General features: G+C 30.0%; 2 protein-coding genes across 2 annotated transcripts in view; one reads left to right on the top strand and one right to left on the bottom strand.

Annotated features, from left to right (window-relative positions):
• Window positions 1-246: 246 nt before the first annotated feature.
• Window positions 247-10,963, bottom strand: LOC127280434 (WD repeat-containing protein 20). Its single transcript, XM_051303398.1, has 3 exons — window positions 10,368-10,963; window positions 3,699-3,881; window positions 247-2,273 (listed from the first exon to the last, which is right to left on the bottom strand). The coding sequence occupies exons 1-3, from the start codon at window positions 10,635-10,637 to the stop codon at window positions 807-809; spliced, it is 1,920 nt and encodes a 639-aa protein (XP_051159355.1). The 5' UTR covers window positions 10,638-10,963; the 3' UTR covers window positions 247-806.
• A 2,215-nt stretch (window positions 10,964-13,178) lies between these two features.
• LOC127280439 (suppressor of hairless protein-like) overlaps window positions 13,179-18,324 on the top strand; it is a 28,512-nt gene continuing 23,366 nt past the window's right edge. The window contains exon 1 of the mRNA XM_051303410.1: window positions 13,179-13,240. The gene's annotated coding sequence lies outside the window, so the exon portion shown is untranslated. The remainder of the gene's footprint in view (window positions 13,241-18,324) is intronic.

Genomic DNA, 18,324 nt, shown 5'->3' with positions numbered 1-18,324 from the left:
ATCCGCAGTAATACATGAACAGTAATTCATTAACCATTGGCACACAGTAATACATACATATTAACAATAATACATGCATTGGCTATTATATTTTTCAATATAACGAGTGCCTATATAAATTTGATACTATTCAATTTTCATATATAAGTACAAGCAACGAAATTGATTAATCTGAAAATCCGCAGTAATATTCACATTTACACTATTGACTAAGGTGATATATTTTAATAAAAAATTATATTAATATAACTTTAAATTTTAACATGACTTTATTGAGTAGAGCTTGAATTTTTTTCTTGATCTTTGGTTGCTAGCAAAGTGTATAAATCGGTACCTCCATGTAAAAAACCACTCTCGTTTTGTCCGTATAAAAACTCCTATCCCACGTTGACTGCCTAAGAACTTGTCTACTAAATGGGTAACCCATTACAATTACTATTATAATTATAATTATTATTTACACTCATTTACACTCATAATTTTCGTATTAGTGATGATTTCGTGATAATAATTACTATTGATTGCAATAATTATTTACTTGTTCGAGTTTATTTAAATATACATGGAGGTATCAAAATTTCAAGTAATTAAAAATTAACAAGAATTGGACTAACAAATCCGATGTTGATAACCTAATTAACGTTTTTAAACTTTTTTCCAATTTCTTTTGAATAGAAATGAATAAGGCAGGTAAACTTGTGTAGGACAGATGTTAATCTGGAATATATTAATATGTACAAATTCCTTAAATAATAATATTAAAAAATTCAACATTATGTAGAATCGCTAATAGGTTGTTCGATTCATCAGAGATCGTTAGATCTTGAAAAATTGATGTTAGTGTAGGGGTGACTTTGATGATGCGGTCTATGCAGCGTGTTGCTGATGGTAAGAGGACCTACCATGTGACCAGGTCTCGCCCAAGTATAAACATATCCATCTTGACACGCTGTCACGAAGCAATCTTCTCTAAATACTAATTCAGTCAGTCTTTCATGCGCAAGCTTCTTGCACACCAGCGGCTCCAGTACTGGACATTCATCAAATCGAGGACACCAAGCTGTTCCTATTAATTTCATGGGATCATCTGTTGCCGATCCAGACTTTTTACTCGAACTTAAATTTCCACTGCCACTGTACATATTGCTTCCATTAGAGTTATTGCTTGCTTTATCACCTCCACAGGTTAAAACTACAGAATTGTTGCCTGCCGAGTTGTTTTTCATGGTGAGGCTAAAATTTCTTTTGTGATTATCGCTTTTGCGTTCGCCAAATCCCAGTCCTGCTAACCTTTGAGTCAAAGAGTTTACTGTTGACACAGCTGTATTCGTACTAGAAATGTTGCTACCATCGTTGCTAATGGCATTTTCCTTCAGGTGAACATTGTTAACATTATTGTATTTATGATTCGAGAAATTATTCGACGTGGCTCCATTGCCGCTAGTAGGATTGCAAACATTAGAGAGGGAACTTACAACCGACGGCCTTTGCTTTGGACAGACAGGTTGTCGTAGTACGTCTTCTGTAATGTCCCAGAGGCAAAGCTGGGTGTCTTGAGAAACACTTCCTAATCTATAGCAGGTACCTCCCGAAACTCTAATTTCGGAGCTACATGAATTTCGATTCGATTGTCCACTTTGCGAAGTAGTCGAAGGCCTAATTGTTTTTTCCCGGACGTGATGATAATTGTGTTGTGGAATGATCTCATCATCCGAGCCACTGAAATCTGGATCCTGTTCTGCATAGGATGTAGTGTAAGGATCAAAAGCGACGACACTAACCCAGCTGTGGTGACCTTGTCCTCGAGCAACAATGCGCTTCTCATTGAAGCTCCAAATTGTCACGAGGTCATCTTCACCACCAACAACAACATATCTACCGTCAGGTGACCAGCAAACACAAAGGAATCCACCGAAATAACTTCTTGCAGAACCCATAAGCTCCATTGTATCGTAATGAAATACTCTGAGAAATCCGTCTTGAGATACAACGGCTAAATTCGTTCCACAAGGACTAAAAGCAAACTCGTTTATGCAGCATCCATCAGCTCCGATAACCCATCGATATAAAGGATTTCGTGTTGATTTTGTTTTACAGGTGTGAATAGCATAGCCAATACCGGATTTAAATGGTTGATAATGCGGCGAAGTGGTACCACATAAAAGTTCCTTGTTGTACAAATATAGTTGACCTGAACTGTGAGAGACGAGAAACAGGTTACTTGATTGAGGAATCCACTTTATGCAAGTAACTTTTGTTTTGTCTATTAGCCGCTGCAACAAAAATACAATTTTATTACAAATAATACAAACTAAATCAACATTAATGTATCTATGTAATAAAGGCATTTCATTAAAAGATCAGATATACTATTTTAATAATAGTACTTTACGACGCAAGTTCGAGAAAATGGAGTTTCTAGATGGACGACGTTAACGAAACAAATCGAAAAGTGAAGGTAACAGGAATTCAAGTCGAATGCTGTCTTACTCCAAAACAATATAATACACCAGTAGACTAATGGGAAGTTAGCTTTAAACCTCGTAAAATTCAGCATGATTTTATTTACAAAAAATAATATATTCTTACCTCTTATAAAATTCTAGATACCATTATCCCTGAAAAGCATGAAATTAAATGTCTGGAAGTCACCTTTACTTCTAATCTTGATTTTAGGCCAAATTATCAATCAATTATTAACTCTGCTTCCTAATCTTTAGGTATCGTTATTAAAAACACCAAACATTTCCAAAATTTAAATGTATTATTTATTCTATTTAATTCTCTGGTTAGATCAAAATCAGAATACCTATCTCTATCTTAAGATCCAAATTTGAATAAAGAGGTCTATTTTGAAAAAATTAATAAGAGATTCCTTAAATATAATGTATAGCGAGGTTTATATTACGTAAAACTTTGACATACGTTTGGGATGCTAACGTATGAAGAGAGTCGAATGGTTATCAAATGTAGGTTTGTTTTTGGTTTAGTTAATAATCTTATCGATGCTCCATATCTGCTGCAATTTTTATCTTTTAAAGTACCTAAACTCACTTTTAGATATTATGAACCTTTCTTTGTAATATTACTTTCGAATTATAGGGGCCATCGTGCACCAATTTATAACATGATCTTAGCATGCATGTGAACTTAGCCCCCCACTTTTAAAAAATTAAAAATTTTTTTAGAGTTCTGACTTTCTGAAGAATAGTTCTAAAGTTCTTGATAGGTTTTAGAAATAGTTCCGGCGATTAAGTCTTAAAAATATCGATTTTTCGTAATGGGGGCTAACTTCACGCAGCACCTCACTTCTTAAAAAATGAAATTTTTTTAGAGTTCTGAATAGTTCTAACAGAGTTCTGCCCATATTTAGTTAAAATTTTGTTTTTCAATTAAAAAAAATAAGACAATAAGGGACACATAAGTTAATAACCTCCATCAAAACAAAATCAAAATGGTCAAGATTTTAATCGTCTTATTAAAGAATAGATAGAATTCTCTACTCGGAGAGAAAAAATCTTCCATTTTGTTTACAGTGAATAGACATGATTTAATTTGAGTTATTTCAGCAACTCTACTTTTTCTCCAATTCGGTTATGAATAATGATTGCATTATCTCAATCAAACTCACGACCAAGTTGACGATGCTTACAGATCGGTGTTTAATCTACTTAAGTGTAATATTAATTAGCACTTACTTCTTCATTGTACAATGTACTATTGTCTTTTTTAACTGGATCGATAAGTTGAATTTGACCTGTTGAAAAGCCGACTAGAAGTGGGGCACCATCAGCTGTTGCAGCACTTTGATTAAAGTTGTGACAAGTGGGATTGGTTCCTTTGTACAACTTCTTTTCAACTGGTTTATTTAAATCCACAGCCTAACAGAAAAAAGACATTCATTATTTTGTATCTGTTCATTTTTACTTTTGATAACATTTAACTTTCATTTCTCTTTTTAACACTCTCACTCGTGAGTATTTTTTTTTAAAAAAGTAACAATTGGTAAAATTGACTACTATTTAACTATTTCTCCTGGTTCCAGGAGGTCCAATTAACAAACAATAGTTAAAACAACTATGTAAAAACTGTCAAATTAATTATAAAGTATAGTAAAATTTACCATTTTTACAGTAAATTTAACTAAATAAAGAAGTTATTTCAATGATTTTTTGTTAGTCACATTAACTGTTTCATTAGGTTGCAGTAACTAATTTTCATAGTTCTAGGAGATCCCAGTCAACAAACTGTAGTTGAGACAACTATGTAAAAACGATTAAATCAACTGTAAAATTTAGTAGAAAAGAACTATTTAAAGTAGTAAACTTATTATTGTTATTAATTAAAGTATTAAGGCCTTTAATTTTTATACACCTAATAAAGAAAATCCCTAAACGCTGGGAATTGAACGCACAACACTAACATTCGAAAGCCGACAACTTAACCATCTATTTTTTTCATTTTGTTTTATATACAGCAAGATATACTTATAATAAGATAACGTAACAAATTGAATGAAAGAACGTTGTAAACAGTGTTGACAATTACAATTTATCGAAACAGGTCAATATGACCGCTCGCCGAATTCTACATTCACCATATGATACATATAATACAATAGAGTAATGAAACATTTTAATTGTGTTAATTAATTTCCAAATATTGTACTTCATACAATTCATTCCTAAAAAGCACACAAGGTGAAAAACAGAATCAAACTTTATTTACAGATAATAAAAATATGAGAGAAGCAGGCGCATGGCGCCACCATTGAAGTGTTTCGTGGCCTGCCAAGGTAATGTTTACTACCATGGTAACGGTTGCTATGTTAACTGTTACCATGGCAAGCATACGAATGTACAACGGACGGACGGACACCAAAGCGAAACTATAAGGCTTTCGGACCTAAGCCATGAAACCCTAAAAATTGAGACAAGACAAATTAAATGACTAAATTTATCTAACCAATGACATGCAAACATTCACACTTTTCGAGATTGAAAATATGCTATTGAATCAATAACATTTCTGCCGCAAAGGTATAAAAATTATTGATTCAAAAGCATATGCTATAGAATCTATAAAATATTTTTAAAATTTTATAGCATATGCTTTTGAATCAATAATTTTCATACCTTTGCGGCAGAAATGTTATTGATTCAATAGCATATTTTTCTCAGTGTATATTTTCAATCTTTTTGGTGTAAAGTTAGAGTCCGATTTCTAACAGTGTATTCACAGTATAAACCTGGGCTCATTTTTGCTGCGGTTCAAAATAAGCCAATGCTAAACGACATAGAACGTGGCGCCACCTACTTGACTCATTTTTGCTGCGGATCAAAATGATCCTGCTGGCTGTATCATTTTTACTGTGTTACAAACTTTACATAGAAACTTTTTTAACTGATAAAAATAGTAAGATTTACTACAAACTAACAGTTAACTCCACAATAAAAATTATATGTTAGACTTGAATTACAGTCACTGTATAGTCCACTGTACACTTTTTTAACAAGTAAACTCTGCCTCGACAAAAACCCTAAAAATAATTATTTTCAACACTTATTTTTACTACATGAAAACAGTAGGTCTGTTTTCTGTATCCAAAAAGAAATAGTTCATTCTACTACACAAATCATAAATATAACTATTTTATTTTCAAAATTTATTTTAACTATATGTATATAAAAACAGTAAGTATAATTCTTTTTCTGCAACTAATAAGATATGCTTCTTTCAACGATACAAATCCTAAAAATTCCAATAAACCAATAAGGTTTATTCATTTCGTTTCGGTCAGTAATAATTTTTCTTACGACAAATCTAAGATGGCATGACCCACTGGTGGGTCATTAGCACTTTGGGCATATGTATTCTTTTCGCGCGTGCATTAAATACGACAAATTTTGTCTCTACATTACTTTATACTGTGTAAAGGGTTTATCATCTGTTTATAAATCTAAATCTAAATAAATAATTTTCAACTTGTCTTATGAATTTTTGGTGAAATTCATTTTTCACTCTAGAATGCTTATTTCAAAGTGTTAAAAAAGTTTTGAAAAAATCTAAAATTTGAATTTTTTTGTTAAAGATTGGTGAAATTCTGGGGCTTGCGATCATCGAGGTTAAGCTGCTTACTTGGGTGCGGTTAGTGCTTGGATCGCTAAAGCCCTGGTGTTTTCACTGCAATCGAAATGTATCAAGACGAAGGTTTGACATTGCGGTATAATGATGTGTACTGTCGACAAACGTTGTACTCAGGAGAGCTTTTCTACAGTTTCTAGAAGAAAACCCATTTTGGGATGGTCCAGGTAAATGCGAGTACTCGAAGAGCACTCCTAATTCAAGTCGGTCTGTAGTCCGCAGTAGTTAATAAGATTATAGTTATTAAGAATTTCTACGAAAAGATACTTTTAAAGCTAGTTAAAAAGCAAAAGCATTTAACGGAACTGTCATTGAATGGAATTGTCGTTTAACAGACACTATTTCAGTATGTGAGTTTATCTTCTATAACTGCCAATTCCGTTAAATGACAATTCTGTTAAATGATAATTACGTTAAGTTACAATACTGTTCAGTGACAACTCCGATATTTTGCTGATTTCGAATCCATTGTCAGTTTTTCAAAATTCAAAATAGCGGATCCAATTTGGCGGATAAATTTAGTAACCCTTAGAGGTCACACTGGGTGGTTGCCACCATTGGTCATTTTTAAGTGGCTGTAATTTGGAAATGGTAAATTTATAGAAACCAGCAAAATTTGTGGATACATTTCAATGCTTTAAAAATCTGTTTCCTTATGTTTTGCATAAAAATATAAAATCCGTGTTATCGAAAAAATTTCATGAATCTTTCACGTTTTCAGAAAAATATCGAAAGTTGACAATATTGATGGGTGACAGCCACCCAGTGTGATCTCGAAGGGTTAAAAATTAACGTATTTAACTTGAAACTCATTTCTCAGAGGTTTTTGCAATCGCTAATTACAAATATGGTGTCAACGACCCCAAAAAACTACCAAATAACGAGTTTCAAGTGAATTCAATTTTACGAACCATTTATTCTTGTTAGTAGACCTGGTCACATATTTTGAAATGTATGCGAGTGCTTCATAAAGCAATAGAATCCGAACGATTTAAAAAAAATCCGCCATATTGGCCCGACATTTTGAATTTTGAATTTTGAAAAACTGAAACCGGATTCGTAATCAGCGACCCCAAAAACCCCGAAGTAAGGGGTTTCAAGTCAATTTTATTCTTTTTGATTAGGAAAAATGTTGTATTTTGATAATGGGACAAAAAAACCAAATAGCGATTATTTAAAAAATTTGACCCGAACTTAAAATACGGCTAACGCCATTGAATTCAGCGTACCCAAATTAGGTTAATTCACTATATGCCCAGTTTGTTCATTTTTTGAACAAGCACAGTGTTATTATTATTCGTTGAAAAATATAAAATCCTATTTATTTTGCAATTATTTAAATTAAGTTAAATAATAATAGCCCTTTATACTTTGTCCCAAAAAATGTCTTTCACGAAAAGAAAGTTAGTATCAAATTTTATAAAAGTATTTTTCGTCGACTCAACATTGAAATTTATTAAAGTTATATCAAATACGTTTAATATATTTTAATATAACTTTACTAAATTTCATATAAGTTTTTTTTAAAGTTTAGTATTTCTGATATCAAAATTTTGATTTTTCACATTCGATAAGTTTCTATCCTTGTTATTGATACTGATTCTTTACCATTGATTCCATATAGAAAAAATGAAGTTTTTGGAACAAAATTGTTTTCAACTTTGAAATCAAAACACCCTTTTGATGTTGTGAAGAAAAAAAAGAAGAAAAACATCTTCGATGCAAAAAGTTGCGCCAACAATTCGTGAAATGAAAGTTAGCCAAGTTAATTTTACGATTATGTTAAGTTTCAATTAATTTTTTTAATATAAATAATGAAATTTAAAAATGGGAAATTATACAATTTATAATTTTAAAATATGCATGCAATGTAGAAAAAAAGAATAGTTTTGGTCTAAATATGAAATAGAGTTAATAATTATTAAAATAATTAATTGAAATCAATTTTTTGATTAAGAAAAATTTCTATCATAGGCGCAGTTATAAAAACTTGGTGTAAATTATTTTTAAATATTTACATAATAATTATATTTATTACCTATTTAATATTTATATCCTTCATTAATTTTTCGTTAATCCACTTGCAGAAGTATATATAAAAAAATAATTCACACCAAGTTTTCATAACTGCTCGTACGACAGAAATTTTTCTTAATCAAAAAATTGATTTCAATTAATTATTTTAATAATTATTATTAACTCTATTTCATATTTAGACCAAAACTATTCTTTTTTTCTACATTGCACGCATATTTTAAAATTATAATTTGTATAATGATCATAAATTCTGTTTTTACTAATCGCATCATATATACTGTAAATAAAGCCACCAGAGTCTTGGGCTTCATCACCAGAAATTCAAGGCGCTTCAAAAACATCGATGCTTTGAAATGCTTGTACTTCTCGTTGGTCAGACCGATACTTGAATTTGCATCAATAATATGGCGACCTCACCAGAACGATTTATTTATTTATTTATTTATTTATCAAAAAAAAGTTCCTAGGGCTATAGTTTTGATAGAGCGAGTTCAAAACAGATTTCTACGTTTTGCTGCCAGACAAACTGGTTTACCATTAGACTATAATAGTCATGAATATAGTGAAATTAGAAGTAAACTCAATATACCGTTGATGTCTGAAAGATTTTTGTTTGCTGATCTTCTTTTTTTATTTAAAATCATCAACGGTCGTATTAACTGCTCTGACCTTTTGTTCTTATTCGATTTCCATGTGCCGCAAAGGTCACCTAGAAACCTACCATTATTTAAACTACCTTTTATTAAAGAAAACTATATAACAAATTCAGTAATCAACAGACTGAGCAATGAGGCAAACCAGTTCAACAACAGCATTGATTTTTTCTGTAATTCATTCACAACTTTCATCAAAAATTTGCGAATTTTGATTTTCAATGACCTTAACAACAACGCAGCCAATTAATACAAACCACATTTAATGTATCTCTATAGTACTCTGTACGAATGGGCTTTGCCCGTATATTTTCAATAAATAAATAAATAAATAATTTCCCAGTTTTAAATTTTGATTATTTATATTAAAAAAATTAATTAAAACTTAACATAATCGTAAAATTAACTTGGCTAACTTTCATTTCACGAATTATTTCGATGGTTAAGATAACTTTTGCTTGGCGTAACTTTTTGCATCGAAGATGTTTTTGTTGGGATAATATTTATTCATTATATTTATTTTATATAATATTATATGATATAATATAATCAAATTAATAATAATTTAATGATAAATTAAATCAGCCATTAAATGTCTCAAATAAACTTATACTGTTGCGCTGATATAGTTAAACATGTATACATATTTGGCGAACCCGAGCAGCTAGAATTTCGTTCTAAACGGAATTTGAGAGTGTGAGTAAGTACAAATCAAATCCCAGTTGCCGATTTTGCATTCATTTTTGTAAAACCTATTCACCTTAGAAGCCTGGTGTGAAATGAAAGTGAAAATAACTCGTACGGTTTTTGGAATTGAGCTCTTTTCGAAATTCACGATTCAATTAAATACTACGTAATATAATCTTACTCACTAAATGGCACACAGTAAAACCTTACACTGTTAACTCTGCATAAGACAATTTTGCACCTTAATAATAACTGGACTTAAATTTATAAATAAAAAGTTTGCTTTTAAACGATCAAGTAAAAAAATAATTTAAATTAATCGTCCAGAATTTTTCATTTAGTACTTTATTCTGTAGAACTCAAATTTTTCTTTTTTTTGCAAAGTAAGTCGTGTAGAATATCTTTGTATAAAGATGTAAATCATAATTGATTATGGTCGTTTAAAAACAATTTACTCAAAAAATTTTATGCGGTTTAATCGGTGTAGGGTTTTTGTGTATGTAATTTGAAATTTTGAAAAAAAATGACGGAATAGGCGTGTTTTTTTCTTTTAGCTATTGGTAAAATAAAATTTATAAAAATAATTAATTTAGAGAAACAATTTCTAAATTTTCCATGTAATAAAATTAATTTATCGAAAAGTTGAAATAAAAAAATAAAAGCATTATCGCAAGACGTAAAAATTGGTTTGTCAAAGTTAAAAAAAAATATACTCAAAATGAAAAAATGATGAAAATAATGTGAGCAAAAAATGAAGTTATATATTTGTAGGTTAGGCTTGAGAAATGGAAGACACGTAGATTAGCAAAGAGGAAAAATTAAAGTACTTTTTGGAGAGCAACTAACCTTTTTCACGCCACGATAGACGTAAACGTAAAGTTCCTTGCCAAAATTGAAACACATTCGATCACCAAGTCCTTGAGTGCCAGTAGGATCTGTGGGATCCGGCAAAGTGACAAATGAAACCCTGACAGAAGCACTGCCTTGATTATTTGTGTATCCAACCCTATTTGGCCTAGAATATTCCGACAAGGTCATCAGTTGATACGTTCCTTCTCTCGTGACAAATTGTGTTTTTAAATCATCCTTTCCTCCGCTGTCCAATTGTACAGCCATGTTACTAACACAAAAAACACAGTGGCAGAGCTCATCAGAAACGGTTAAGGGACGAAATTCCTTAACTATAGGATTTCTAGCCTCGAATCACCACCCACTTTTTGCTTCTCTAAATTGTTGCCGTCTCCAAATTTAGCGCGTATGTTAAATAGATATTACTTACAGCCCGACAAAAATATTGCAACTAGTTTTTAAACATTTTTGACATTGACTAATCCACTAAACAATAATAACCCAAGTAATAACCATATACAATAATCCAGGCAATTCTCTCTGTCAAAAATTATGGTGCTGTCACACCTCCCTTCTTGAAACTGCACTGAACTATACATATACATATATAAAAGGTGCCTCAACAATAAGGCCGCAGTCACATGACAGCTTTTTAAAGGTGTCATCACATGTCGATGTAAAGCTACAAATGGCGCCGTCCCATGACAGCGTGAAACGCCGGCGTAAAAACAGAAAGCATGAGAACGAAAGAGACGAACATATCTCTCTATCTTTTTCATTCTCTTGGTTTCCGCTTTTACGCTGGCGTTTCACGCTGTCATGGGAAGGCACTTTAAAAAAAATTTTAGGGGGTCCGGAAATTAAAAATAATCATGTACAATTATTTATATATGAGAAAGAACAATTTTTAGTTGTGAGACTACATTGGCTGTATACATACACGTTGACGTGTACGCATACGCAATGACGTCACAAATGTGTTATTGCCAACTGTCGTGGCTCGCGCCAAATCGTATAATTCCAATCAGTGAAATTTCACTGGTGAAATAATGGTTTTATGCAATTTAAAAATGTTTGAAATGAGAATGAATGCAATTTCATTGATTTTGAAAGTAATTAAGTTGTTAATACAAATGTGTTTAAAGTGAAATTGTGAAGTTCCTATTATCAACCGTCAATATAGTGAAATTTTTGGTGTGTTTTTTTACTCGCAATTTTGTATTAAAAATAATACTGTTATAGATAAATAATTTGTAGAATAAAGTTATTTGATTAATTTGGAGAAATATTACAATTTTAAAAATATACTTTAAGGGTACTTTCTACTTTAGAATTGACAAAAAAGACACGTTTTAAAACTTTAATTATAAGAAAAGTATTAAAGAAATTGCAAAAATTCTTTTTGGACATTGTTGTACATTACGTAGTGAAAATTTTAAAAAAAATATTTGAGTGTATTTAGTTCAATTTCTTAGCTGTAGGTGGCGTTTTCCAAAAGGTACCTTTTTTTGGTGCACTTGGTTCCGGACAACCAGTAATATATAAATTCAAAAGGGGAATATCTTCATAAAGGTTTATTCTAGACAATAAGGTTATTCAAGTTGGGTGGGGGAAAGCCAAGCTGGTGCACAAACATCCGGTCTATCAGCACACATTTCCACGTATTTCTCGTGGGAATGAATGCTGATAGGCTGATAGGCCGGATGTTTGTGCACCAGCAATCATCCATCTTGGCTTTCCCACACCCAACTTGAATAACCTTATAAACCTAAAAAACGATTTTTTAAAGTACTTTTTTCTCAAAAATTCGCAAAAACGCCTTGTTTTTGGGGCAATTTACTTCCATTTAAAAAAACAGAGAGGAAAAATATGAAAGTGTCGTGTACCATTGGAGTAAAAGAGATGGAAATATCTTTTGTCTCTTTTACTCCAATGGTACACGACAGAAGTATACTCGGGATCGGTGAGGTATACAAGCGCCTTTAAGTTTGCGTTCCCGTTCAAGAATCTATTCTGCTTAAGCCTTATACTCGGGAAGTATGCAGTGTCCTTCTTTACGCATGGAGAAACAAGGACACTGCATACTTTCCGAGTATTCACTTTATCAAAAATGTGCTAAAAATCCTAATTCGGAAACGGTCTTAGAAAAGAACAAAATTAGGCATATCTGGCCACGAGTGTACGCATCTTTAAGGACGCACTCACACATGAAATCCTATATTGTTTTCTATATATAAATCCATGTGAAATCTTAGGTTGATATTTCAGAATCTATTGGGATTGGCGGTCTAGTGACTTTTACCTACTTCGTCAGACATTTTAGTTTTTATTTCTCTTTCTATCGTGTTAATTAAAGAAAGATGAAAAAGGAAAATGGTTGTCCGAAGTAGGTACACACCAGATGGCGTATTGAAGTTTAGCCAATCCCAATATGAAATGCTATGTGATTTCCTATGTTTAAATCCATGTGAAATCATATGTCAGAATGCACATGAAATCCCATATGGTTTCCTATATTAAAACTTGTATGTATGATGTGATTGGCTGATCCATGACCATGTTTATTTTGATTGGGTAATTTTTTAAGGCACTCTCACACCTTTTTGGCTGCCTGCAGGTTACCATGGCAATGCATGAGAGTGAGTGCGACAGAAGATTAAAAATTTTGAATATTCAAATTTTTAAATTTTCTGTCGCACTCACTCTCATGCGTTGCCATGGTAACCTGCAGGCAGCCAAAAAGGTGTGAGAGCGCCTTAAGAGTGCCTTTACTGTCAGTATACTGTCAGCAACTCTCGAAAACACCCAGTATGGGCGACGGCGTGACATTAGGCGCGAATTCGAAAGTTTCAAGCTTTTATTACCACAATGTAAGCTTTTTTCACGTTTTAAAAAATAGTCACTAGAATAAAATGTTCAAAGTGCGAAACTGATGTATAATAAAGTTGTAAAAATTATATTTCCTAACTAAAAAGGTAACTAAAATACAAAAGACAGTGCTTAAAGGAAAAAAAGACCCAACTTTTTGAAATTTTTGTTAAGATATGTTTACATTGCAGTCATAATATTTATATTTGTATTATATATGGGTAAGTCCACGTCAGAAATATCAGAATCTGCAAGTGGTTCTTCGATTTTAATGATACTTGGTAAAATTATAGCTTTATATAAGAGCAATGTGTGAGTAAAAGGAATTTTTAAAATATCTAAAATTGTAGGAGTTATATCACTTTTAATTTTGATACTGCATTTTTTTCTTTCCTTTATATCTCGGTCAATTTTCAACCGATTTTGATGAATCAAAAACGATTTTTTTTCAGAAAATTACGTATTTTCAGAAAATTTTAAAATAAAAATAAAATTTTGTTATTTAAATAGAAAAAAGTAAAAAACAAAATTTCTTTGAGATTTTTTTTCAATTTCGACCTCTTTTTTTTAATTTTTAATTTTTTAATAATATTCCTTTTTATTTTATCTTTAATTTAAAAAAAATACATCAGTTTCGCACACAACTCAAAAACTTACAAAAGAAAGTGAAATATTTCTTTAAAATTGCTTACTGTTAATTTTATTTGATTTCTCTACTGGACTTTTTATTCTAAACTAAATATATGTATCATTATTTACTTATTTATTTATTAGGAATAAAAAAATATTTTTAATATTTTCTTAAACAAAATATTGTTATTTGATATTACTAAGAGAGTTGCAGCAATTATATTTCGCAATTTAATATAATTGATTAATTTACATTTGAAGATTACAATACGCGGTACATATATGTATATAATAATCTTGATAATAGTGCTTCCTCGTGGAGGAAGCTTTGTAGTCCTTTCGTTTATAAAATTTTTAAAAATGGTAAAAACAGATTTTCTTCTATATAGAAACATGTTATATGAGATCCTGATCAATTGTCCGGATGTATGTATGTGTAGACCCCTTTTTTGTGAACACGATAACTTTAACATGTTTTAATGGATTTGGGTAAAATTTTGTAGGTTTATTTATCACATTAATCTCTCAAAAATGACAAGAGGATTTTTAAAAATACCCCCAAAAAAAATTTTATCGTCTTTTTTCCAAAAATTTTTTTTTAATAAAATTTTTTAAAAGTAAAATTTAAGGTAATATATAATATAATCGTCTTCTTTACGTCAAGACGAATCGATTAGTATATATAAAGTATAGATTTGATTGAAATTTAAAGAATTAATGAAAGTTAAAAAATAAAAAATTCACATTTTAGTTTATATAGTTTATATATGAAATAATTTTATTCCCTGCATTAAAACGAATCGATTGGTATAGGATATAAAGTACAGATTTGAATAAAATTTTAAGAATTAATAAAAATTGAAAAATCAAAAATTCATATTTTAGCTAAAAAATTTTGTGTTTTTTTAAATTCAAGTTAATACATAAAATAATTGAATTCCTTTGCATTGAAACGAATCGATTCTTATATATAAAGTATATGTTACACTCAAATTGAATTACAATTTTCTTCATTTTTCAAAAAAATTAATGAATTTAAAGCAGTTTATTTCACAACTTTTTTTCAATTTTCGCGATTTTATTTGAGAAAAATTTCACCAAAAAAATTTAACGTAATTAATTTTTATTAATTTGACTCTTCTGAATGTGATGATTTTTAAGTGTTTTAAAAGTTGTGTTATTCTCTTAATATATTCACTTGGGGCGAGATCACCACCTTATTATTAGCTTTATTCAATTTTTAATTATTATTTATAAAAAATTTGTGGCCAGAAAGCCCAAATGCAATTTCGATTCAATCAAATTGTTAAATTAAAGCGACAATCTCTGAAAACTACAAAAAAATTTTAATTGTTGATTATAAAAGATTTTATTTTCTAAAATAAATTTAGTGTTATAAAATAGTGATAATTTGTGTTTATTTGATGTTTTCCAATGATTTTTAATTACTTTTTCATTTTAACTTCAAAAACAAGATAAGTGGTGATCTCGCCCCAATACTTGGGGCCATATCACCACTTATCTGCAAGGGTAGCGTAGAATAGCTGCAGCTTGAAATAATGAAAAGACCGGAACTTGGGTCAATAAAGTAAAATGTAGTCAAAGAGTCTGTCCTGAGATACAGTTCGAAAACTGTATAAAGGTGCCAGAACTCTAATCAGAATTCATAAAAACTCAAATTTTTATAAAAAACATTTTGAGAATTTTAATGTTCAGCACTTTTTTTGATTTTGAATATAGTGTAGAATTTCATAAGGATAAGTTGTAAACTTTTAATGAAGATGTCAAAACTTCGGCAAAAACCACTAAAACTTTAAATTTTTAAAATTTTTGAATAAATTTTGGAAATTTTATGTAACTATTTTTTTTGTTTTATAAGAGAACTCTGGAACTCTGTATTTTCTATCGGAATAATATATCAGAACTCTTTTTTGCAAAAATTATAGTATAGTTCTGAAATTTACTTTTGGATGCGACACGAAGTCATTAAAAAAAAAAAAAACTTTTGTTCTATGCATTAAGTCTTTAGTTCACCAAAGTTTTATGAACTATCAACCAATGTTTCGACTAAAGATATACAAGGTGTTCAAAAAGTATGTAAACTTGCAAATATCTCGAAAAGAACGCATTTTCGTGATACTACTTTTTTCACTGTTTAAAAATTAATTAATTTTTAAAACTCTGTGTTTTCGAGGTTCTTTAAAGGTAGACTTATTTTCAATGGCATATCTATTTCTCAAAATATTGACTTTATTATTAACCCTCGCAGCACATACAGGTGTGACCTTGCTCTCAAGTTTAATCTTGAATATAACTTTTACAAATTTTCAAAACTTGAGATCCTGAGAATCTCAGTTAACAGTTTTAGGTTCTAATAATACGTTTAGATTTTCCACGTTTATAAAACTTCAATTACTTGTCAACTAGATCTTGTCAAAAATGAAAACGTATTCCCGTCAACTTGCGAAAATAATTTATTTTACAAGTTAGAATATAGGACTAAATTTTATCTTATTATTATTCGAAAATACAATACTAAAATACTGGCTAAAAATATTAAAAATTACAAGAACCACAATTTTTTAAAAAATTATTTATTTAAATATTTTTTTCTATATTTAAATATTTTTAATAAGATATTTAAAGTATGGTGACATTCCTCAAAGTTAACAGATTATTAAAAAAAAATTTTCAAGTAGTTTAAGTAATTAAGTAGTTCAGAAATGATAGAGGTTTGAAAAGTGAACAGGGTCACACTGACCCTGAGTATACCTCGTGTTTGAAAAAAAGAGGTGTGTACTCCGTGGGTTAATTTTTGCCAAGAGAAAAAAAGTTTCAGTTTTTCTTCGACTTTCAAAATATAAACCGACGGATCGTAAAAGGGCATACGCGTAATGTATTTTAAATGTCGCGTATACCCTTCTACGATCTGTTGTTTTACATGTTAACGAAGAAAAATGTTAAATTTTTATATAAAAAATAAAAAAATTTTATAAATATATTATATTTATTTTTTGTTAAAGTTTATATGTACACGGAAAGAAATCTTGTTATAATATTTAATAAATCTGAATAGAAATTTTGATATTTTTGTTTTTCAATTCCGAAACATTCTGGTTTGATAATAAAAGTTGGTATAGTTTTACAAATTCCTGTAACTGGAAACATTTTACGAAAACTGAAATTATTATTTCTTAATTCAAATCTACAATTTTCGAATATTGAAAAAACTGTAGGAAAAAACAGGATAGGAAGTAAACAGTCTAGCAGTAATTTGCTAAAACTATACGAAAAAGTAGGAGTGGTGTTATAAAATAAAGCACGTTTCAATATTTGCTAAAACTATACGAAAAAGCAGGAGCCGTGAAAAAAAGAAGAACGTCGGAACCACCAATGGCTCTTTTCTAAGATTTTGTCTCCTTTTCTATTCGAGGGTAGTGGGGGTCTTTCTTAATACACACACATAACTGGTACGCTTTGATTGGCTTAAAATTATTCCTAACACATCCTAACTACAATACGCATACATAAACGCAGAATAACGCAACGTATATAGATACATAATTCACGCTGAAATGAGAAATTCTGAACTTCTTTATATACTAAATAGACAGATTTTTCTGCACTTGTGAGAAACTTAATATTACATTGTTAAATATTTAAAAATAAAAATAAAAATAATTATTTATTAAGAAATAATTAAACATTTTATTACCTTTCAAAGAACAATTTTTATCATAAAATCATTTAATTTAATTATAGAAGCAAACTTATAACAAATATTCTATAATTATTTTTTTTTTCGTGACTACTCGTTAGTGATCGGTCAAACCCGGTCGGACTCACTCGCTTAACTCCGTCAAACTTCGGTGATTTTTGATATTTTTCTATCATTTTTTGAAAGAAAAAGTTTCTATTAGTATTATATGTAAATATTTAAGGATTTAACACCAATCCACTTTTTTATCGACAAGGTATATCAAAATGTAAAATGATTATACCAGTTAACCCCCACAGCAGCCAATCTTTACTAAAAATTTCGTAAAGATTTCTTTGAAATCTTGGGGATATTTAATTGCAAAGTTTAATGAAAATTGCATAAAGATTTAAATGTCCCACCAAAATAAATATTTGGCGTAAAAGTTGACTAAAAATTTAAATGAAATTTTCAGAAAATGTTCGTCGTGAAAATTGAGTAAAAATTTTAATGAAATTTTTAGGAAATGTTTGTCGCAAAAATTGAGTAAAAGTTTTAATGAAATTTTCAGGAAATGTTCGTCACAAAAATTGACTGAATATTTAAATTACATTTTCACTCAACTTTCGCTATAAATTTTTAATGAATATTTAATTTAAATGTTCAGTCAATTTTCGCGACGAACATTTCCTGAAAATTTCATTTAAATTTTTAGTCAACTTTTACGCCAAATATTTATTTTGGTGGGACATTTAAATC

Source organism: Leptopilina boulardi, unplaced genomic scaffold (assembly GCF_019393585.1).
Source record: "Leptopilina boulardi isolate dan_hultmark-lab unplaced genomic scaffold, ZJU_Lbou_2.1 LbouV2_244, whole genome shotgun sequence".
Taxonomy (NCBI): domain Eukaryota; kingdom Metazoa; phylum Arthropoda; class Insecta; order Hymenoptera; family Figitidae; genus Leptopilina; species Leptopilina boulardi.
Note: the sequence above shows the minus strand (reverse complement) of the source record. Positions and strands in the feature narration are given on the sequence as shown.

Coding starts and splice junctions, on each gene's coding strand:
- LOC127280434 (XM_051303398.1), bottom strand. CDS start 10,637: ATGGCTGTACAATTGGACAGCGGAGGAAAGGATGATTTAAAAACACAA. Junction 3,882..10,367: donor TCTATCGTGGCGTGAAAAAG/GTTAGTTGCTCT, acceptor TTTTTCTGTTAG/GCTGTGGATTTAAATAAACC. Junction 2,274..3,698: donor GTACATTGTACAATGAAGAA/GTAAGTGCTAAT, acceptor TTTTTGTTGCAG/CGGCTAATAGACAAAACAAA.